This window comes from Rhincodon typus, chromosome 9 (genome assembly GCF_021869965.1).
Source record: "Rhincodon typus isolate 14 chromosome 9, sRhiTyp1.1, whole genome shotgun sequence".
Lineage (NCBI taxonomy): Eukaryota > Metazoa > Chordata > Chondrichthyes > Orectolobiformes > Rhincodontidae > Rhincodon > Rhincodon typus.
This window is the reverse complement of record NC_063340.1, coordinates 71,250,563-71,274,748: the sequence shown is the minus strand read 5'-3', so window position 1 is coordinate 71,274,748 and position 24,186 is coordinate 71,250,563. Positions and strand designations below refer to the sequence as shown.

Below are 24,186 nucleotides of genomic sequence, written 5' to 3'. Positions count from 1 at the left end.
ATGGAGTGGTGATGTCACAGAGGGTGTGGAGGTAACAGTCAGGGGCTGGCTTGGGCAGGCTGCTCTGTGATTGAATCAAAGGTGTATGGTTGCTCGGGGCAACGGCAGGAGGCAGCCGTACCTGGACCGGCGCCATGTGCTCAGGTGTATCAATGAGCCCTTCACCTTGGACATGGTCTCTTCAAACCTGGTGTTAAACTAACTTACAAATCTCCTGCATTGCATTCAATCCCCACGGATTTTTTTTTCAGGGGAGAGAGTGGATAGGAGGAAAATTGCGGGAATAGCCATCCTTCTCTAAAATCCATGACGGACAGGTCAACAAGTTCAGTGCAATATGTCTATCGACGATCTGGCAAACCATGGCCTGGACTATCCATTCATTGACCACATATTCAAGGACCGCCTAGATCAATTCAACAATCTGATCGCTGTGATGCTGCAGAATCTAAGAAACCTTGAAAGCAACAAAAGGATGTCAGATTTTGGTGAGCTAACCTGGACACGAATATCTCTTTCAGAAGTGTAGGAATGGAAATTTGGCATGTTCCTATATATTATGGCTGTGTAATGGCCACTCATAATCATTTGCATCTTGTACAAATCATTCGAAGTCTCCACTGTGATCTTGGATGTTGGCCCCTCCCAATCAGTCCAGCGTGTTTTATCATTTAAAAAGGGATTAATTAGGCTGGTGCCGTTCGGTCCATCCTGCTTCGTGGATCCCAACACTTATCCTTGTTTCAATTACCAATTGGTGCCCGATCTTCTTTGTTGCTTCCTCTTGAAGCCATGTTTTCTCTTAATCTCCTTTTTAGATCTGACAACATTGGTGGAATGGAAATCATACCAATTTGCTCATCTCCCCTGTAGCGTTCAAACCAACTCAGACTTGTTTGATCCTACAAGCAACCCATGTCTACACTGATGGAAAGGTCTGTCTTTTGCCCCTGCTCTAAGAATGGGAGAGATGGATGTGGAGATTTTTGTTGCTGGCTTGTTCTCACTTGCCACAGCTGGTACCATTCTTTCATTCCTAAGTCGGCAGGTTTGGGTTGAACAACCAGAATTCATCCATCAAGGTTAACAGTGTGGCGCTGATGGCAGTGTTATCTGTCAGTTGAAATTATAAATTGAGGCCTTCTCAGACACAAATTAAATATACAACATCACTATGACCAAGAAGAACAGCAAGGTTATCATTGGTGCCCTGATCAGTATTTATCGTGCAATCATTGCCACACAAATTGTCTAACTATTATCATATTGCTGTCGTAGGAACTTGCTGTGCATAAAGTAGCTCTTATTTTTATTCACTCATGGGATGTCAGCATCGCTGGATAAGCCAGCATTTATTGCCAATTCCTAATTACCCTTGGGAAGATGGTGGTGAGTTGCCTTCTTGAACCACTGTAGTCCATTTATGTAGGTGCACCCAAAATAGTACATTATCTACTGCTGCTACTGAGCAATGGTGGTGTAAGGAGTGAATGTTCATGGATGTGGTGCTAATCAAGCAAATACTTTGTCCTAGTTAGTGTCAAATTTCTTGAGTGTTGCTGCAGTCATCCAGGCAAGTAGAAGACTATTCCATAATACTCCTGACTTGGGCTTGTAGATGATGGACCAGCTTTGGGGAGGTGAGTTATTCATTTCCTTGCCTCTGATCTTCTTTTGTAGCCACAGTATGTACATGACTTGCCCAGTTCAGTTTCTGGTCAATGATAACACCCAGTAATAGTGATGCAAATGAACATGAAGGGGCAATGGTTAGATTCTCTAGTTGAAGATGGTCATTGTTTGGTACTTGCATAACCCACTGTTACTTGCCAATTTTCAGCCCAAGGATATTGTCCAGGCCTTGGCACATTTGGACGTGGACTGCTTTATTACTTGAAGATTTAGGAATAGTGTTGAACATTGTGCAGTCATCAGCGGACATCCCCATTTATGATTTTATGATGAAGGAGCTGAAGATGGTTGGCCAAGGACACTATTCTTGGAACTCCTACAGAGACATCCTGGAGTTGTGATAACTGACCACAAATCACCAAAACCCAACTTGCTTTGTGACAGGAATGACTCCAAACCTGTGCCCATCACTCCAGAGTCTCACGCAGACCTGCTGCTCGTCTGTTTCCTTCTTTGATCTCCCTGCTGTCACTGCTCCTTTTAACCTCAGTTTTGCTGCTCCAAAGTCTCACACAAATTTGCCACCGGTCCATCTACTTCTGCCTCACTTCACCAGTTCCTCTCAATGATGCTGATTGCCTGTCTCATTGTCCTCACATCTTGTGCTCCGCTCCAATTACCATGCATTGTGTATTTTTTAACTAAACAAAAGCTTAGGGAACAATCAATCTCTGGTGCATTCTGCATGACAGTGTCATGACCAATAAGACTTAGCTTCCTTGATTGGAACTTAAAGCTTGTCAGCTCATAGTTCCCTGGTGCATTCTCCACAGTAATAACTCTACCAATCTCAGTCCACTTGTCAACCAATCAGCATCTTTTGTAATGCAGTGTAAATTATAGTTTCTTTCACAGATTTGGTATTCTTGTGATTTTGTTCTGATGAGTGCAAAATGTAAAGCTTCAACAGCATAGCTTTTTTCTCGGTAATACTCAAGTTTTGTGCTACCAAGCAACTATATGTCATTTGATTAATTACTGTGATTATTTTATAAATGACTTATATGCAAGCTGTTTGTGTATACGTGATACATGCAAATATCTTACGATGTGTTTTTTCACCAGAACCAATAACTTACGATGAGTTTTATGATATGGTACAAGATCTATTTAATGATGAATTGAAAGCTGAATTTGTAAAGGCATGTTTTCGGAAGATTAACATTGGCATGCAAACACCCATAGACTGGTGTGAAGTAAGTCTTTACGGCATTTTACATTATGCAGAAGTGACTTTAATTTTCTTCAAGCTATTATGCATTCTTCTTAAAACTGTTGGTGGAAATTTCCATGGTATCTATAAGAGCAATTTGAAGATATGTAGTTTTATTTCTTTCATTATTTCCTACCAAATGTCTCAACATTATGTTTTTAGTTTAAAAACCAGATATCAGTACCACAGAGAATGGGAGAAAGCAGATATGTGCAACTTCTGTGAGGAATAGTAACACAGCAGAGTGATTCACAGGGGCCAAGCCAAAATCTTGAAATGAAAATGGTCAAACAGGAGCAGGTCAAAGCCTCAGGAATGCAACCATGCAGAAAGCAGTGCATTCCTTTGTGTTAGCTGGTAGCTCTTGAGAATTTCTATTCTTTTACATTAGAAATGAACTTTTGTGTACTGTTAAAATCCGCGTGGAGATCAGTGACCTGAAAAGAAATGAATGTCTAAATGATTTGGATGGAAGGAATAATGACAAGATTCCACTTTTTAAAACTACAATTGTAAAAGTCAAACCCAAAACCGAATAAGATTTGCACACAATGAATAGTTTTGAGTAAAATCATTGACATTCACTTTAATTAGTCAATGCAATGAAAGATCACTTTCATAAATGCTTCTGTCTTCCTCTCAGCACAAATTTGGGCACGATGCAGAATCTTAAAGTTTTCCACTAAATAGGACCTCTCGCTTTTCCACTCACTGGATTAAGCTCACGAGTGGATTTCATTGGCAGCTTTATTCCATCTGAAGTCTCTGGATATGATCAATACCGACTGAACATATTTCTACAAATCCTCTCTCCCTCAAGTTACTGCTGCCTTGATGATTAAGCCTTCTGGGAATTTTGTTCACTAGAACAAACAACAACATGGTTTGGGGGAATCAATGAGTTCTTTAATGTGCTTGAGCCCTTCATATTACTTTTTAGTTTCATTTCCTTGTAGCTGGCTTGCACATTGCTTCACCAGAAGCTCTATGTGTCCTTATTTCTTCTTACACTCAAGCAAACAAAAACAGGAAACATGTGTTCAAGAGATTAATTCTTCTCCTGAGCACCAGCTCAGTGAGCCTATGTTCTCTTCAGCACAAGCTGAAGACTCCCCCACTTATGCCCCATCAATTAGCTTATATTTGTCTTTCTTGGTTACTTGGTTCTCATCGCCATAGAAATATCAAGTCACTAGGTTACCTCAGAAATTACCTCACATCTAGGAAATTTAATTACAAATTCCCTTCCCAGAACTAGCTTTATTTTGGTCAGAAGAACACAGAGAAACAAAAGCAGATGGGCGTGGGGTTAAGATGGAAGATTAATGAAAGAGTAAGTTGCCAACTGGGTGAGGATTGGGGTGGCAGGTGAGTAAGACAATAGGGTGGCAGATAAGTGGTGTGTGCATAGGGTGGGGGGTGGGGATGGGGTAGGTTCAGTTGTTAGTTGGGGACTGATGGAGTGGGTCCAATGAATGGGTGTGCCGCCTTGGGGATCGGAGAATCAGGTGGAGTCCGGTCAGGTCATGCAGCGGAGAACTTTTGGTCTGAGGGTAGGAGCTACATGTTGGTGAATGGTGGGAGGGAGCTCAGGTACCAGGTCTGATAAGGTGAGTGTGGGAGTTGTGTCCAGGGTGTCCAGGTCTGGGTGAAGCCAGGAGTCATGTTGAGTCCAGTGGGTACGAGTGTAGGATTTGACATGGGGTCTGAGTGTAGTCAGAGGTTGAGCTGAGGGGGGGTGACAGGTCAGGAATGAATCTTGAAGAGTTGGAGTATTGTTTAATGGGGCATCAGATATCATGGTGAGTAGAGGTGTGAGTGAATTCAGTATAATAGTTACTCAGGAGTTAATGCAGGTTTTTATTCCACTAATATTTCCTGGATATTTCCTGGATAATCCTAGATACTAAGCTAAGACAGTTGAAGGTCTCCAAAGTCTCTGACTCTAAGAGTTCAGAACTTGCTTGAAAGATTGTAGACACTGGGTAATTGCTTACAGGACTTTTGCTCAACTTCCAGGGTAATTCTCAGGAATCAATCATGTCACACTTGCACATGGTCCTGATAATCTGGGCCATTATGAAACAAAAGGTATCGTTAGAAGTGCAGGAACAGAGATGGGATCTAGCCGTATATGTATATATATCATTGAAGGTGATCAGATGATTTGAGAGAGAATCAGTTAAGGATACAGCATCCTGGACTTTATTGACGGACAATAAGTTACAAAAACAAGGAAATAAGTTATGTTAAACCTGTGTAAAACACTGATTCAGCTTCATCTGCAGCATTGGGTAGAGTTCTCAGAGTTGTGAGACTGCTAAGGTTTAGAGCTATGGAAGGGTGAGGAAAAGAAGGGGTTTGAGAATGTATGAAAACAAACTTTGCAAATTGCCAACCACTAGCATTGAGAAGCACAACCACAGCAGATTTCTAAGGTGGTGTTCCTTTCCAGGCCAATCATCATCTAGACTTGGAAATATATCACAGTTTCTTCTGTACACCATATTTAGGAAGGATATCAACACATTGGAAAGTATACAGTGGAGCTTTATCTGGATGACATTTTGCATGAAGGTCTTGGTTATTTGGAGAGATTAGAGGACCTGGGACTGTTCTCCTAAGAGCAGTAGAAATAAGGGGAGACCTAACTGAGATTTTTAAAATTAGAAGGGGTTTTGGTAAGAGTAAATAGGGAAAGACTGTACATCTGGCAACTGGGTAATTAACCAGGGGTCATAGGTTTAAAATAATTGGCAAAAGAATTAGAGTTGTAAAAAAAATATTTTTCATACTGAAAATTGCTAAGTTTGGCAATGCACTCCCTCAAATGTTATGGCAGCAAATTCCGTGAGACATTTCATACAGAAATTTTCCATGTGCTCGAAGAGAATTTGTTGAGTTCTGGGGAATAATCTGGAGTCTGGAGTTAAACTGAGCAGCTCTTTAAAAACACCCAGAACCAAAATAATGGGTCTTCCTCTCTGCTGTTTTGTCTATGGTGCTATTGTTTACAGCCAGTGTTATAATGCATACATAGATCGAGGGCTATTTCTGGCAACATAGAGAAATCTTGTATGAACGTTATGTTTGGACTGAACTGCATTAATGCTGAATTAAGTTGTCATTTTTGTTTCGAAAAAATAAAATTGCTTATCATCTCAACTGTCTTTATCAACATTATAAGTCATACATTTTAACAGAAGTGAAATGTGATAAACTTGTATATTGATAACATGTATGCTTTTTGTCATGCAGCTTTTTGGATATTTTCCATCAGATGAAAAGAGTATCATGGACATAATGCCAATATTTGTGATTTCCAAGCGACAGCTTGTTGAACTGAGAGAAGGTATTGCAATGATTTCTATAAAATATGACCAGTTGTTAATTTGTGTTTATACACATATTGTCTTTTGCTGCTGAGAAATAGCTAAATGTAACAATCCAACTTGCCATTCTTAATTAATAAATTAGACTGAATTAGATACTGGTGGAATAAGTGACGGTACTTAATTTAGTATTTCCATTAACAATAATTACTCTGCAGTTCAGCTGGTCATATTCTGGGATGGGAAAAGAGGAAGGTGTGAAATGGGTAGAAAACAGAAAGCTGTGCATGAAGGAAAAAAAAACATTGTACAGCCAATTCCAACTTGTTTAAAAGTGTTGAGCTAGTGGATGTGGTTTACTTGAATTTTCAAAAGGCTTTTGATAAGGTCCCACGTAAGAGATTAGTATCTAATATTAAAGGGCATGGGACTGGGGCTAGTGTAATGACAGGGATAGAGAACTAGTTGCAGACAGAAAACAAAATGTAGAAATAAAGAGGTAATTTTCCGAGTGGCAGTCATTGACTAATGTGGTACCACAGGGTTCAGTGAATGGACCCCGGCTATTCACAATATATGTTAATGATTTAGATCAGTGCACTGAATGTAATATATCCAAGTTTGTAGATGACACAGATCTGGGTGGGAGTGTGAGCTGTGAGGAGGATGCCGAGATACTTCAGTGTGATTTGAACAAGCTAGGTGAGTGGGCAAATGCATGACAGATGAAGTACAATATGGAAAAATATGAGGTTATCCACTTGCATAGCAAAAAAAGCAGGAAGGTAGATTATTATTTGGATGGCAATAGATTGGGAAAGGAGGAGGTGCAAAGACATCTGAGTGTCTTTTTATAGTAGTCACTGAAACAAAACATGAAGGTCAGCGGGCGATGAAGATGACAGATGGTGCTTTGGCCTTCACAGTGAGAGGATTCGAGTACAGGAACAGGGATGTCTTGCTGTAATTGTGCAAACCCTTGGTGACACCACACCTGGACTATCGTGTGCAGTTTGGTTTCGTTGTCTGAGGAAGTGTAACCAAGGTTTACCAGACTGATTTATAGGATGGCAGGACCAACATATGAAAAGAGACCGGATCAGTTAGAAATATATTCAATGGAGTTTAGAAAAATGAGGAGGGGATCTCATTCAAAACTATAAAATTCAAACAGGACTGGACAGGGGGCAGCATGGAGGCTCAGTGGTCAGTACTGCTGCTTCACAGCGCCAGGGACCCAGGTTCGATTCCACCCTCGGGCGGCTGTCTGTGTGGAGTTTGCACATTCTCCCCGTGTCTATGTGGCTTTCCTCCGGGTGCTCCGGTTTCCTCCCACAGTCCAAAGATGTGCAAGTTAGATGGATTGGCCATGCTAAATTGCCCATAGTGTTCAGGGATGTGTAGTTTAGGTGTGTTACAGGGGGATGGATCTGGGTGGGATGCTCTAAGGATCCGAAGGGCCTGTTAGGCCGAAGGGCCTGTTTCTACACTGTAGAGATTCTGTGAAAGTCTATGAAAAGGTAAATGCAGGAAGAATGTTCCTGATGACTAGGGAATCCTCGTGAGTCTCAGTTTAAAGATATGGACTAGGACTGAGATAAGAAGAAATTTCTTTCCCAAGAAAGTTGTAAGCCTGTGGAATTCTCTGCCACAGAGGCCAAAACATTGAATGTTTTGAGGACGGAGTTAGATTTGGGTATTAGGATGAAAGGGATTAAAGGGTGTAGGGAGAAAGTTGCAACAGGGTGCTGAGTTGAGTGATCAGCATGATTATCTTGAATGATGGAGCAAGCTGGAAGGGCTGAATGGCCTACTCCTGCTTCTATTTTCAATGTTTCTATGTCACTGAAGTGCTGTAGGAAACAAAGCTACGAATGTATTCACAGCAAGGGTGGACAAACAAAGATGGGATAATGGCCAACTAACCTATTTTATTAATGTTGGTTGGAGATAGTTTGGAAAACATCCAGGGCAGAACTCTTTTACGCTTCTTTGAAGTAGTACAATGGCAATTTTTACCTCTATCTGAGAGGGTAAATGGGGCCTTGGCTTAAAATCGCATATGAAACACAACATGTCTGCTAATGCATCGCTCCCTTAGTTCCTGAGTAAAGCAGGCAACTGGATTTTGAGCATTACCTCAAAATTCTATCAACTAGCTTGGTATAGTAGCCAGTTTTTTGAGAATACTTTTTCTTTGCTAAAAGATTGGGCTTAATGAATGTGCATTTTGTCCTTGCTGTAAAATCCTGACAATATTTTCAGTTTAGCAGCTGTGATCAGCTAGCTCAGCAGAGATGAGTGATAAAAACTAGGACCTTAGCCTGCACAATTGAAATGCTCATTGCCTTAAGCAGCTAAATCATTGCAAAATGTAATTATCATGTTTTAATTTCCACTGTTCCAAAGTTTGTAAAGCTTGTTCTTGTGTTATAACTTTACGCAATCATAGAATCATACAGCACAGAAACAAACACTTCAGACTAACTCATCCATGCCAATCAAGTTTCCCAAACTAAATTTGTCCCACTTGCCTGCATTTGGCCCATACCCTGCTATCCTTTCCTATTCATGGACTGTCCAAATGTCTTGTAAACGTTGAAACTATAGTTGCATGTAGCACTTCCTCTGGAAGTTCATTCCACATATGAAAAAATTGCCCCTCAGGTCCATTTTAAATCTTTTTCCTCTCACCTTAAGAATATGCCCACAGATTTGAACTCCGCTACCCTAGGGAAAAGACCTTTGCTATTCACTTTATTTATGCTCCTCATGATTTTATAAAACTCTAAATGATCTCCCTTCAACCTCCTATGCTCTCGTGATAAACGTCCCAGCCTATCCAGCCTCTCCTTATAACTCATACCCTCCAATCCCGGCAACATCCTCGTGGATCTTTTCTGAACTCTTTCCAATTTATTAATATCCTTCCTGTAGCAGGGTGACCAGAACTGTACAAAGTGCTCCAAAATTGGCCTCACCAATGTCCTGCACAACTGTAACATGACGTCCCAACTCCTATAAAAATCAGGTTGATAGTCGATCGCAAGTAAAGGAATTTGTGGAATGTCTACGAGATGGCTTTTTGGAGCAGCTTGTGGTGGAACCCAGTAGGGAACAGGCAATTCTGGATATAGTGTTGTGCAATGAGGTAGACTTGATAAAGGAGCTTAAGGTGAAGGAACTCTTAGGAGGCAGTGACCATAATATGATAGAATTTACTCTGCAATTTGAGAGGGAGAAGCTGGAATCATATGTAATGGTATTAACAGTTGAATAAATACAACTAAGAGCTGACCAGAATTGACTGGAAGAGGAGCCTAGCAGGAAAGACAGCAGAACAGCAATGGCAAGCGTTTCTGGGAGTAATTCGGGAGACACAGCAGAAATTCATCCCTAGGTAAAAAAATGCATAATAAAGGGTGGACAAGGCAACCATGGCTGACAAAGGAAGTCAGGGACAGATAAAAGCAAAAGAGAAAGCATATAATGTGGCGAAGGGCATTGGGAAACCAGAGATTAGGAAGCCTACAAAGGCCAACAGAGGACAACTAAAAATGAAATGAGGGATAAAATTAAATATGAGGGTAAGCTAGTCAGTAATATAAAAGAAGGTTGCAAGAATTTCTTTAGATATATAAAGGGCAAAAGAGAGGCAAAAGTAGACATTGGACCACTGGGAAATGACACTGGAGAAGTAGTATTGGAGAACAAAAAAACTGGGAGAGGAACTGAACAAGTACTTTGCGTCAGTCTTCACGGTGGAAGACACGAGTAAAATCCCAAAAATTCGAGAGTCGGGGGGGGGCCAGAGGTGAGTATGTCGACCATCATCATGGAGAAGGTGCTGGATAAACTGAAAGGTCTGAAGGTGGATAAATAATCTGGACCAGATGGACTACACCCCAGAGTTCTGAAGGAGATAGCTGCTAAGATAGTTTAAGAAGGGAGTAAGGCAGAATTACAGGCCAATTAGCCTGACCTCAGTCATTGGTAAGATTTTGGAGTCCATTGTGAAGGATGAGATTTTGTGAATACTTGAAAGTGCATGGTAAAATAGTGCAAAGTCAGCATGGTTTTGTCAAGGGGAGGTCATGCCTGACAAATCTGTTAGAATTCTTCAAGGAGATAACAAGCAGTTTAGACAAAGGAGAGCCAATGGATTTTATCTATTTGGACTTCCAGAAGGCCTTTGACAAGGTGCCGCACAGGGGGCTGCTGAGTAAGATAAGAACCCATGGTGTTAGAGTACTAGCGTGGAAAGGAGATTGGCTGTCTGGCAGAAAGCAGAGAATGAGGATAAAAGGGTTCTTCTCAGGATGGTAGCCGGTGACTAGTGGTGTTCCACAAGGGTCAGTGCTGGGACCACAATATTTCACTTTATACGTTAATGATCTTGATGAAGGAACTGAGGGCATTCTGGCTAAGTTTGCTGATAATACAAAGATTGGTGGAGGGACAGGTAGTATTGAGGAGGTGGGGATGCTGCGGAAGGATTTAGACAGTTTAGGAGAGTGGGCAAAAATATGGCAGATGGAATACAACATGGGAAAGGATGAGGTCATACACTTTGGTAGGAAGAATAGAGGCATAGACTATTTTCTAAATGGGAATAAAATTCAGAAATCTGAAGTGCAAAGGGACTTGGGAGTCCTAGTCCAGGATTCCCTTAAGGTTAACTTGCAGGTTGAGTTAATAGTTGGGAAGGCAAATACAATGTTTGCATTTATTTCAAAAGGACTAGAGTGTAAAAGCAGGGATGTACTTCTGAGGCTTTATAAGTCTCTGGTCAGGCCACATTTAGAATATTGTGAGCAATTTTGGGCCCCATATCTCAGGAAGGATGTATAGGCCCTCGAGCCGGTTCTGAGGAGGTTCACGAGAATGATCCCAGGAATGAAATGCTTAACATAAGAGGAACATTTGAGGACTCTGGGTCTATACTCGATGGAGTTTAAAAGGATGAGGGGGGATCTAATTGAAACTTACAGAATACTGAAAGGGTTAGCACTGCTGCCTCACAGCGCCAAGGACCCGGGTTCAATTCCATTCTCGGGTGACTGCCTGTGTGGAGCTTGTACATTTTCACCATGTCTATATAGGTTTCCTCCAGATTCTCTGGTTTCCTCCGACAGTCCAAAGATGTGCAGGCTACATTGATTAGCCATGGGAAATGCAGGGTTATAGGGTATGGGATCTGGGTGGGCTGCTCCTCGGAGGGTCAATGTAGACTCAATCGGCCAAATGGCCTGTATCCACATTATATGGATTCTATGATTCTAAGTGCCAATTTTGTTAAGTTTCATGGAGGCTTTCCTCCCCACTCACACTAACGTGTTTACTCATGCTACCTTCTCAAACTCACCTCATTAACTATGCACCACAACCTAATGATATCCCTCTCATCATATTCTCCCACTCCCTGCAGGTGGCACTGCTGACCACAGCCAGGTTTCCTCTTTGAATACCATCTTTGAAGCCCAATCTTGCACCCAGTCAAGCACTGGCAGTCTGCAGCTACTCTGCACAACAAAGGGAAAGGTGCACCCTGCTTTGCTGATGGGGACCTGGAGGCCCAGGTGGACACGGGTTTGCATGTGGGTGCTGGACATGGAGGGTGCCCTGAGATGTTGGTGACTGAGATGGAGACCTGGAGAAGCAAGCAGCAAGTTAACCGCTCTGGCTTTCATGTTAGGAATTGTCAGCATCCAGTTTCTATCCAGTGGGTGGGAGATTGGGAAAACTACATATCAGTGAGGTGAGATAACACCATAAAGATGTTAATTTGTGCAGACAGGCCACATGCCACTCCCTAGTGAGAATCTTGTATCTCTGATAAACACTTGGTTTGAAAGCTGGACGGTTTGCTCTGGATGTTGGGGAGCACATCACAACAACATCCCCCTACTGCACTGTTCGCCACATCCCAACCCAAGGCCCCAAAGTGTAAGTGTGAATGGAGGTGACATTACCACCAGACACAAACTCAGGCCAAAAGATCAGAATCTAGCACTCCTACCTACGACTAAGCATTAGTCAAACTCATTAAAACACTTAACATTACTACTTTCATGACAGTAAATCATTTGCAAAAGCTCACTAATTAAATTCACTAAATAATAAAAGTCATTAATAGATATTTCTCGATAAAATGGGGAAAATGGAATTTTTTTGTGAATTATTCTTATTTAAATTTGTTGTTTTATTATGACAGAGGAAAAAAGGAGACATGATCATATTCACTGTGTGGTTAATGTGCCCCATCTTGATCAAGTGTTAGTAGCTACATTAAAGGGGATAATTCTACTTTATAACAGCCAGGTAAGTATGAGAATCATAATTTTTTTTTAAATTGCATATTCAAGTATCTTAAGATTTCTGGCAAAGCTAGTGGAATACAAATGTAAACTTTTAAAAAATTATTTACTTAAAAACTTAAATGCATACAATCAGTAATCATCCATATCATCAACAACAATAACAATGTATTTATATTGCACCTTTAACATTATAAAACATCTCCGAGTGCTTCAAAGGAATATTATAAAACAATGTACGACACTGAGTTCCATCAGGAGACAGCAGATCAGTTGATCAAAATCTTGATCAAAGAGGTATCTTTAATAGTGTGTCTTAAAGGAAGGAAGAGAGATAGAGGCAGAAAGGGGTAGGGAGAGTGTTCCAGACATTGTGACCAATGTAACTGAAAGCATGGTGACCAATGCTGGAGCGATTAAAATTGGAGATTGAACTTTAAATTAAAATCATAGTATAATAGGACGAAAAATCATTTGATTGGGGTGCATTGACTTTGTCCTGTTGATCAAATGTATCCGTGTTATTTTACTGATAAACACTCACTTGGGTAAAACATTTTCTAACTGAGAAACAAATTGGGTAGTAGTGTGTATGTTTATATGCTGCCTTTTGAGAAAACACAACCCAGCCAATTCTGAAGTCATTGTGTTTCTGTAAAACCATATCATTTTCTTGGTTATATATTACTGTACCTTCATTGTTGCAGCATCAGATTCCAGGAACTTCTTTCTAAGTGCATTGCAGGAGCACCTTAGTAAACTGACTACAGTGGTTCAAGTAGAAAGTGCAGCATATGCCAATAATAGCCAATAAATGCTGATCCCAGCATCATTCACTTCATCCTAAGGATATTTATAAAGTTATAGGCTGAACTCTAAGGAAGCGATCATTTTCCTTTTAAAACAGCATGAGTGCATGTTTTGGGACATAATGATATTTTCAATAAGACTTTTAACAAAAGACTTCAGTGACTTTTTTTTCTCCAGGTGTGAGTTTTGGTGTGTTTTCTACAGTATCATTGGAATGTTATTAGTTATCAATCTTGAGGTTAATTCTGAGGCGTGTTCTCACAACAGCAGGCCTGGAGTATCTTTTGTGCTGGAATTTTTGTTGTTTAAAAATGATTAAGCAGAACAAAGGGCCTAAGTGATTAAAAAGAAACTTTTTTGCAAGAATATGAATGAACTTTTCATTAATCAGTACATTAAAATAAAAGTGATGTCTATTTGCACATTCTTATTATTTAGCCCAGTACTTGACAGTATGTTCCAGAATGTGTTTAACATATCACTTGTGTCATAAAACTAGTCAAGACTTGATGATTTATGTGTAATTTTCACTTATTGAATCTTTCACATTCTGATAGAACTGCATATTCTGTTGTTAGTGTGACTTCCAGTATTTATACACATCAGTGTCTTTAATTGCATATTTTCCATTAGTATATGATTCAGTATTTATCAACTCACACATTAAATCTGTAATGATGCACCATCTGTTCACATTATTAATATTCATTTCATAATTTTAGGAAAATACGTGAATCACTTTTAAGTGATTCTATCTGTTGGAAGTAATGGCCTTAGCCTCTAAGAAATCACCTTCACCTCAAGAAAGGGGAATTTTCTGTAATATTTAGTACTGGAGTAACCAGTTGTGGCGATTCAATCAATGTTACTGCTTGTTAAGCTTAATAATCCAACTTATTAAGTACTATTTATAAAGCACATGGATCAGACATTAAGCCAATCAATACAAATAAAATGAAAGATCTAGACAGTCCTAATGGACTCATAACAATTACTTGGAATCAACCATATATATCCTGGGATACTGAGAAAGAATAGGATAGTTTATGACCAACTGACAATCACATGTAAGGAGTCGATTTCGGAGATATGACTAGATTAGAAACAGGCCAAAGTGGTACTGTAATTAAAAAAAGTATAAAACAAACCCAGACAACTGGACATCCATTAGTCTCACATCTATCCTATGTAAAATAATATCTTTGGCACAGTTCACCATAACATCCTTTATTCCTTGGAACGTAGGAGAATGAGGGGTGACCTTACTGAGGTGCATTAAATCATGAGGGCCACAGACATGATGAATGCATATAGTGTTTTTCCCAGGGATGGGGAACTGAAAACCAGAGGGTGTAGGTTTAAGATGAGAAGGGAAAGATTTAAGAAAGACCTGAGGGGCAACTTCTTCACGCAGAGAGTGGTGCATATATGGAATGGTCTGCCAGAGGAAGTGGTTGAGGCAGATACAAAAGCAAAACTTTTAAAAGACATTTGGATAGGTACATGGATGGGAAGGATTTAGAGGGATATGGACCAAATGTGGGCAATTGGAACTAGCTGAGAGTGCACCATGGTCAGCATGGACCAGTTTGGGCTGAAGGGCCTGTTTCCATGGTGGATTACTCTATGATTATATGACTGTATCCTCTTCCTCATTGTGTTTTCCTTAAACTTAACCTATTTTTCTAATCAACATGTTCAGGGGTGTAATTACACACCTTTGGAGCAGGTGGGACTTGGACCTGGGTCTCTCAGTCCAGGAGTAGCGACACTATCACTGCACCACATGAGCTCCCACTTCTCCATTTTTAAAAAATTTAACCTTTTTTTTCCCTATTCAACCTGTTCAGAGATGCTTTTACACATTTCTGGAGCAGGTGGGACTTGAACTCAGGTCTCTCAGTTCAGGATTTGCAGCACAAGATCTCCCATTTCTCCATTGTTTGTCAAGCTAAGTAGAATTGTATTCAGGTGGTTTCATTCTTGCTTATCCAGTTTCAAATAGAGAATCATCTGCAATGCTTCTTTCTCAACCTTATCCCCATAGATCTATTGTTGGGTCCTTCTTATTTCTCATCAACATGCTGACCTTCGGTGACAAAATTTGAATATAGTGACACTTGCCACATATATGCAGGTAACACTCAGCATTATTTCACCATTACCTCATTCAACAGTCCACTGTCTCTAAATTTACAGACTGTTTGTCCAACATTGACTTCTCGATAAAGTCCAAATATATTGCGATTAAATGTGAGGAATAGCAACGCCATTTCCAGTTGTCCCACAATAACTCGATTCCCTAGACATTTGCTTCACTGGCAACCATCTGAGTCTAAGCCAGATTATTTGCAATCTTTGCATTGCATTTGACTCTGAGATGAGCTTTGAACCTTACATCCAACCCACCAAGATTACCTAGATCAGTAACATTCCTCACATGCTGAGCAGTTCGCAATAATGTGGAACACAGACCTGCACAATATTCAGCTTGGACTAATAAGCAATATTTGTGCCACACAAGTGCTGAGCCTGTTCAACAAAAGAGAATGCAACCATCATTCCCTTGACATTCATTGGCACTACCATCCTGAATTCCCACAATCAACATCCTGGGGATTACCATTGATCACAATCAGAACTGCACTAGCTACAGAGCAGGTCAGAACCTAGGCATTTTTCAGCAAGAAATTAACCTCTTCTCCCCAGTGCCTGTCCATCATCTACAAGGCACAAGTCAGGAATGTGGAGGAATATTCTGCACTTTCCAGGATGGGTGCAACTTCAACAACACTTACGAATTTGACATCATCCAAGAGAAAGCAGCCTGGTTAGATGTGGCACAACATCTAACACCTTCAACATTCACCTACAGTACCACCAAAAAGTGGCAGCAGTGTGTATCATTTGTAAGATGCACAACAACAACTCACCGAAGCTCCTTTAATAACATCTTACAAATCTGTGGTCTCTACCTCTATGACAGACAAGAGTAGCATGGGAACACCACAATCTGCAAGTTCCCCTCAAGCCACATACCATTCTGATGTGAAACTATATTACTGTTCCTTCATTGTCATTGGGTCAAAATCCTGAATTTCCTTTCCTAACAGCACTGCGAATGCACCTATCCCTTCCAAGGACTGCAGCAGTCAAGAATGTAGCTCGCCAGTTAGTGATTGGCCTTGCCAGCAATGCTCACATCCTGTGGATGAATGAAGACATATTCCATCTCTGTTATATTTCCCATGTCTGCCACTGCCTCGGCTTATCTTCCGCTAAGGCCCACAACAACAGTTTTTTTTTCAGTTTTGCTTTTAGGCTTGATTATTCCAATGTATATCTGGCTCTCTTCCCATATTCAACAGTATCTACCATGGGCAGAACTTTGGATCTATGCTGAGATTAAATGTAATTTTTAGTTCATTGATGTAGCCATTATCTTAAAAGAAAATCTCTCAATGATTAAAAAGTAGTTCATTATATTTAACTTCCTTTCAATACTCAGTGCCCATAAGAACAATAATTTGAACACATTTGGAGTTGTCAATCAAATGTGAATTTCCAAATGTTCAACTGTGGCAATGATAGCTTGTAACAACAGTCATGCAGAGCTAAGCTCTCAGGCTTATGTCAACAGACAGTATAAAAATAACAAGTCTTATTTTAAACAACACTGCAAACAGTGTTCTTTTTCTAAATTTTTAAATGCCAGAAGATATGATTGCCTTGAAAGCTCCCTTTGACAGGTTCCTTTGACAGCTCTAGAGAGTTCATGTCTGCATTTAACAATCCCAAAGAGCAACTGAACTTTCCAAAAGGGTACCTTGCCTCTTCCAAGAGCATTTGACCTCTTGAAGAAGTTTCCTGGGATCAGATCCAAAATGGTACCTTACTTTTTCAAAAGAGTATATTATCTCACCAAAGAACACCAACAAATTTTGATCTTCTCCTACTAGGTCTACCATCCACAAACCATGTTTTGGATATCCCACTAGAAAAACATGAATATGACTAAAAGCAATTGCACTTTAACATATGCAGTTGCCTCCATCAACCTTGGATGTATAAATTAGAACCTGTTGCTATTGCACTATTCATTCCACTGGAGAAAAAATCAGCGCCAGGTCCAGGGCAGATCTTCAAGATTTTGTGCCTCAAGTGCAATTTTTGATCCTGCAAATGTTGTATTTGCAAGAATTCAGTCTCAAAGATACAAACTAGTAAATGGTAAATTTGAAACAGATATTGGAATTTTTTCAATAAAACAATTAAAAAATAAAACTTATCTTTTGAGGTGTGACACATATACCTGTCAGCCTTAGTGAAATAAATATTGATATTGATACTGATGTTCAAATAGATGTTTTCATTATTATTTATAACTTATCATTACCTCATTGAACTTTTATAACCATTTTATATTTTTTTCCTATTGCGTATGTGTTTGCAACTAATTTGTTCACCATTCTCTACAAACATAATTATTTTATATTCCTGTGTGATTTCAGCATGTTGGTCAGACGAATATGATAATTGTTCTGGAAGACAGATAAGGGACAGAACTGATAGGATGAATCAGTTGAGAGAATTAGCTTTCCTTTTTCTCTATATTTATTTCCCCAGCTACATTAATTTTGTTAAAAGATGCAGAAACTTCTTTGATACTGAAAATATGAATGCTTTTGTTTTTAATAATAGTTTCTAACACAGCATTTTGTACTAAACCATTAAGCATTTGGCTCTTTTTAATGTTCTGTACGATCCAACTGAATTTGGAAGAACTATTTTTAATTACTTCATTAAAAATTCTTTTGAATAATATTCTTAGCTCGCTAATCAACACGTCAGGTAACATTCCTGTGGCAGCACTTTAACCAGTGTGCTTAAAATAGTTGTTCAGTGGAATTTGAACCCAAAGTTTAACAATTAAACTGTTAGAATCCATTAATTCCTCATCCTGTCTTCTGTGGCATTTCCTGGATCCCTTACTCTTGCCTGTTTTCTGTTGGCAGAACCTACCTACAGCATTTCTATTATGTAATTGCAAGTGCATTTCACACGTCATATTAACTTCAACATAGAAATAATTTGTCAGAATGCTACCACTGCTTTATATGCAACATGCTGCTAATAAGACAAGGTAGCTGAATTGGTCTATTTTTAGCCACAATTATTGGAAAATCTATCCAGTAGTTGATTTAATTGAATTACATAGAATGTATAGTACATAACTATTTGACCTTTTCTGTCCATGCCAGCATTTATGCTGCACTTGAGTGTCCTCCTATCCTTTTACATCTCATTCTATCAGCACAACCTCTTTTCCCTTTTCCCTCGTATGAACATAAAGGTTAACAACACAAAAAATAGGATCAGGAGTTAGCCATTCAGCACCTTGAGCTTGCTCCATCATTCAAGGAGATCATGGCCAAACTGATTGTGACTTACCTCCACTTTACCACCCAAATAACCCCAAACTCCCTTGTCAATCAAATATCTGTTTAACTCAGCTTTGAATATGCCCAATGACATAAAACTATATGTTATCTCCTTCAGTAGCCTGTAAAGTTGTAGCAAGACTTCACAGCATTTATACTGCAATTCACTTGCAATAAAAACTAACATTCCATTCACATATTTTTGCAATTTCTGGGGACCTGAGTTCACATCCCGCCATAGCAGATGGTGGAACTTGAATGCAATAAAAATTTGGAATTAAAAGTCTAATGATGACCGCGAATCCATTGTCAATTGTTGGGAAAAACCTATCTGGTTCACTAATATCCTCTAGTGAAGGAAACTGCCATGTTTACCTATCTTGGCCTAGATATGACTCTAGACCAACAGCAATAAGGGATGGGCAATAAATGCTAGCCTAATCAGCAATGTCCACATTCTGTGAATGAATAAAAAATATTCATGTACAAATACAACCAATTACCTCTGCAGTGCTCCATGATTTAATTAATATTCTTCATTTTAATGCTTCCTGCCAAAATGAACACCTCAATTTTTTTTCACATTTTATTTATTCTGCCAATTTTTTTCCCCAATCGCTGAACCTATGTATATCCCTTTCCTCTCTGTATCCTCTTCACAGCTTGCTTGTTCTCTGTCATTGTATCATCATCAAATTTGGCTACAAAAAAGTTGTTCTCTCTGTCCAAAGCATGAGTGTAGATCACAAATTGTTCAGACCCCATCTTTGATTCCTGTGATACTCCACTAGTTATAGCTTTCTATCCTGAAAATTATCCATTTATCTCAACACTGCTTCCTGTTAATCAACCAAACCTTGATACATGCTAATATCGCACTCCTCAAAACACAGATTGTTACATTGCACAGGTGATTCGCCAGCCTTCAGCTCCATTAGATTTTCCAGTTTTTTTTCTGGTGATACTGATCATTTTAAGTTTCTGAACTGTTCTGAAGAAGAGTCATATAGAACTCAAAACACTCACTCAGTTTCTTTTTCCACAGATACTGCCAGACCTATTGAGTTCCTCCAGAATTTCTGTCTTTCTTTTGATGTAAATTACCTATGCAATTTATAAGCCATATCCTTATTTTCTATTAATTCCTCGGACTCATTTTCCATAGGACCAATGCTCACTTTGTCAACTTTTTTTAAGTATCTGTAAAACACTATCTACTTTTATATTACTAGCAACTTTATTTCAAACTCTTATTTTTTTCCTCCTTATTAATCTTTTTCTTATTCTTTGCTCTTTTTCTATTCTGACTAGTCTTCTGACTTGCCACCATCTTTGCATAATCCATGCATTTTCTTGAGCTTGTTACGATCTTTAACATTTCTAGTTACTCATGGATGTTGTGTTCTCCCCATGAATTTTTTTTTGTTTCTTCCCTCTGAGCCGATCATCAAGCATCTATCTATTCTTGTCCCATTTTCCACACTTGGCATATAACCTTTGGCATTTCAAGTGAGCATCTAAGTGCTTCTTAAATGTTGTAATTGTTCCCACCTTTATCACCCTTTCAGACAATGAGTTCTAAATATCCGCCACTTTCTGTGTGGAAAAAGAAGTCTTCCTTAAATCCTCTTAAGCTCTTAGCTTTGTCTGTGCCATCTTGTTATTGATCCCTTTACTGTCTACCATAATATCTATCTTTATTTTGTATATTTCTGTTGGGTTTCCTCCTCAGCTCTAAGAAAAGAAAACCCAACCTATTTAGTCTCTCTTCAAAGCTGAAACTCTCCAGCCTAGATCCTGGTGAGACTCTTCTGCACCCTCTCTAGTGCAATCACATCCTTCTGAAAGTTTGGTGAAGAAAATTCCTTGCTGTTGTGTTCAATACCTCAACTAATAAAGTCAATTATCCCATATCCCATATCAATACTAGTAGAGAAATGGTGCTGGGAAAATTGATGGGATTGAAAGCGGACAAATCCCCATGGCCTGATAATCTACATCCCAGAGTACTTAAGGAAGTGGCTCTAGAAATAATGGATGCATTGATGATCATTTTCCAGGATTCTATAGACTCTGGAACAGTTCCTCAAGATGGGAGAGTAGCTAATGTCACTCCAATATTCAAAAAGGGAGGTATAGAGAAAACAGGTAGTGGGGAAAATTCTCGAATCCATTATCAATGACTTTATAGCAGAGCATTTAGAAAGCAGTGGCAAGATCAGACAGAGTCAGCATGGATTTATGAGAGGAAATCATGTTTGACAAATCTATTGGAATTCTATGAAGATATAACCAGCAGAGTTGACAAGGGGAAGCCAGTTGATATGGTATATTTGGACTTTCAGAAAATGTTTGACAAAGTCCCTCAAAGAGATTATTGTGCAATATTAAAGCGCATGGGATTGGAGGATGCGTATTGAGTTGGATAGAAAACAGAGAGGAAGCAAAGAGTGGGAATTAATGGGTCCTTTTCAAATTGGCAGGCAGTAACTAGTAGGGTGCCACATGGATTGGTGCTGGGACTCCAGCTATTCACAATATATATTAATGTTTTGTATAAGGAAACAAAATGTAACATCTAAAAGTTTTCAAATGATACCAAGTTGTGTGGGAGGATGAACTGTGACGAGGATGCAGAGATCCTTCAGCATGATCTGGACAGGTTGGGAAGTGGAAAAATCAGTGGCAGATGCAGCATAATTTGGATAAATGTGAGATAATTCACTTCGGAAGCAAAAACAAGAAGGCAGATTACTACCTGAATGGCTGTGAATTGGGAGAGGGGAATGTGCAGCGGGACCTGAGTGTTGTTGTGCACAAATCACTGGTATAGCAGGCAGTAAAGAAGGTATGTTGGCCTTCATTGCAAGAGGTTTCAAGTATAGGAGCAGGGATGTGTTGTTGCAGTTATAAAGGGCCTTGGTGAGGCAACATCTAGAATATTGTGTGCAGTTTTGATCTCGTTTTCTGAGGACGGATGCTCTTGCTCTCGAGGGAGTGCAGCGAAGGTTTACCAAGCTGATTCCGGGGATGGTGGGACTGACGTATGAGGAAAGATTGACTAGGTTAGGATTGTTTTCGCTGGAGTTCAGATGAATGAATGGGGGTCACGTAGAGACTTATAAAATTCTAACAGGACTAAACGGGGTAGAAGCAAGGAGGATGTTCCTGTTGGTGGGTGTGTCCAGAACTAGGCATCACAGTCTGAGGATTTGGAGTAGACCATTTAAGACGGAGGTGAGGAGACATTTCTTAACCCAAAGAGTGGTGAACCTGTGGAATTTATTACCACAGGAAGTAGTTGACACAAAAACATTGAACGTATTGAAGAGGTGGCTAGATATAGCATTGGGGCGAATGGGATCAAAGGTTATGGGGAGAAAGCAGGATTAGGCTATTGAGTTGGGCGATCAGTCATGATCATGATGAATGGCAGAACAGGCTCAAAGGGCCAAATGGCCTCCTCCTGCCCCTATCTTCCATGTTTCTATGTTTCTAAATGCGTTCTAAACCAACTTATACACCTGTCTGTTATCTTCAGGTATCCACAGACAAGCCCTTCAAGATGTCTCTGAGCATCTGTACTTCCTAGGATCCTACCATTCATTGTATACTCACTTCCTTACAAAATGCATGATCTCACACTCTTTAGGATTAAATTCTATTTGCCATTATTCTGCCCATCTGACCAGTTCATCTATATTGTTCTGTAATCTGAAGCGTTCCTCCTTGCTATTTACTACACCACCATTTTTTGTAACATATGCAAACTAACTGAACAAACTGCCAACATTCAGATATAGACCATTAACGTACACCATAAACAGCAAGGCACCCGGCAGCAAATCCTCTGGTACACTATTTGAAGCCTCTATTTAATGAAGCTTTAACCCAATTAACCTGGATTGCCTGGTGAAACAGTGGTTAGCATGGCTGTCTCTATTCCAGCCTTGGACAACTCTCTGTGTGGAGTTTGCATGTTCCCTGCGTGGATTTCCTCCGGGTGCTCCAGTTTCCTCCCACAGTCCAAAGATGTGCAGGCTAGGTGGATTGGCCAGGCTAAATTGCCCCATAGTGTGCAGGCTTAGTGGGTTAACTATGGAAAATGTGGTGTTAGAGGGAAAGGATGGATGGGATGCTGTTCAGAGGGTTGGTGCAGACCCAATGTGCCAAATAGCCCCTTTCTGTACTGTAGTACTATTGGACTAGTTTAGACCCACTCTTCTCTCCCTCAAGCTAAACATAAAATTCAATTATATTATGAGTGCTTGAAATAAGAGCATCTTCACTATGGGATTATTAATTAACCCTTTCTCTTTACACAATACTGCATGTAAAATAGCCAGTTCCCTGGTTGGCTCCAAACATGCTATTTTATGAAACTATGCCTAGCGCATTAGAACCATAGAAAGGTTATGGCACAGAAAGAGGCTATTCAGCCCATAGTTTCTGTGTGAGATTCTGAGCTCTTCATTTAGGTTACATTTGTCCATATGATGTTTCTCAGTCTATATGTAAATTAAAATTCCCCAAGATTATCATCATATCTTTCTGACAAGCTCCCACTATTTCTTTATTTGTACTTCATCCTGCCATATGGTTATTGTTATGGGGCCGGCACCCTACTCCCACAAATGTCTTCTGCCTTTAACATTTCACATTTCCACCCAAACCGCTCTACATCCTGATTTCTATGAACTTAAGCCTCTGTCTCCACTGTGCTAATACCATCAATACTTATCAGAACCATCCATCCATCTTTTACTGGCTTCCTGTCCCTACCAATTGGCATGATCCCTTCAAATTTCAAGTCCCAATCTATGTCATCCTGTTTTATTTGTAAGTTTAAAAACTGTATATTTGAGTTCAAAGTACAAAGCCAAGCAGATTATGAACATTAGTGGTGATATTACTGAACAATGCTGATCCACATGGAACACTACTTTCCACTTTCTGCCACTCGGAATAGTTATCCTTTATCACTATTACCCACTTTCTGTTTTGAAGGCATCTGCCTATTCATTTTGCTGCTTGTTCCATGACACTACATACTCCCATATTGTTCATTAATCCATTATGTGACATCTTATCAGGGCCTTTTGGAAATCTAGGTATACAATTTCTATTGCATTGCCATTGTTCACTCTCTGTTACCTCTTCAAAGACTCAGTGGTCAAGCAAGACCACTGTCTGATATTCATGTCATTATTATCCTTTAATTTCAAAATGTTTCTCAATTTCTTCCTTTAGTACAGAATCTATTATTTTTTTCTAGTAACAGTATTAAGCTGACTGATCTATATTTCCTTGGATATGCAAATATCTTATTTAGAAATGTGCTTTTCTGATTCTTTGTAGCTAATTAGTTTGAGTTTTCATTG

General features: G+C 39.6%; 1 protein-coding gene across 1 annotated transcript in view; it reads left to right on the top strand.

Moving 5' to 3' along the window:
* Positions 1-337: 337 nt before the first annotated feature.
* Positions 338-24,186, top strand: part of LOC125484076 (WD repeat-containing protein 64-like) — a 143,223-nt gene continuing 119,374 nt past the window's right edge. The window contains exons 1-4 of the mRNA XM_048601346.1: positions 338-488; positions 2,758-2,888; positions 6,164-6,257; positions 12,452-12,558. Of these exons, the coding sequence (XP_048457303.1) occupies positions 338-488; positions 2,758-2,888; positions 6,164-6,257; positions 12,452-12,558 (483 nt within the window). The remainder of the gene's footprint in view (positions 489-2,757; positions 2,889-6,163; positions 6,258-12,451; positions 12,559-24,186) is intronic.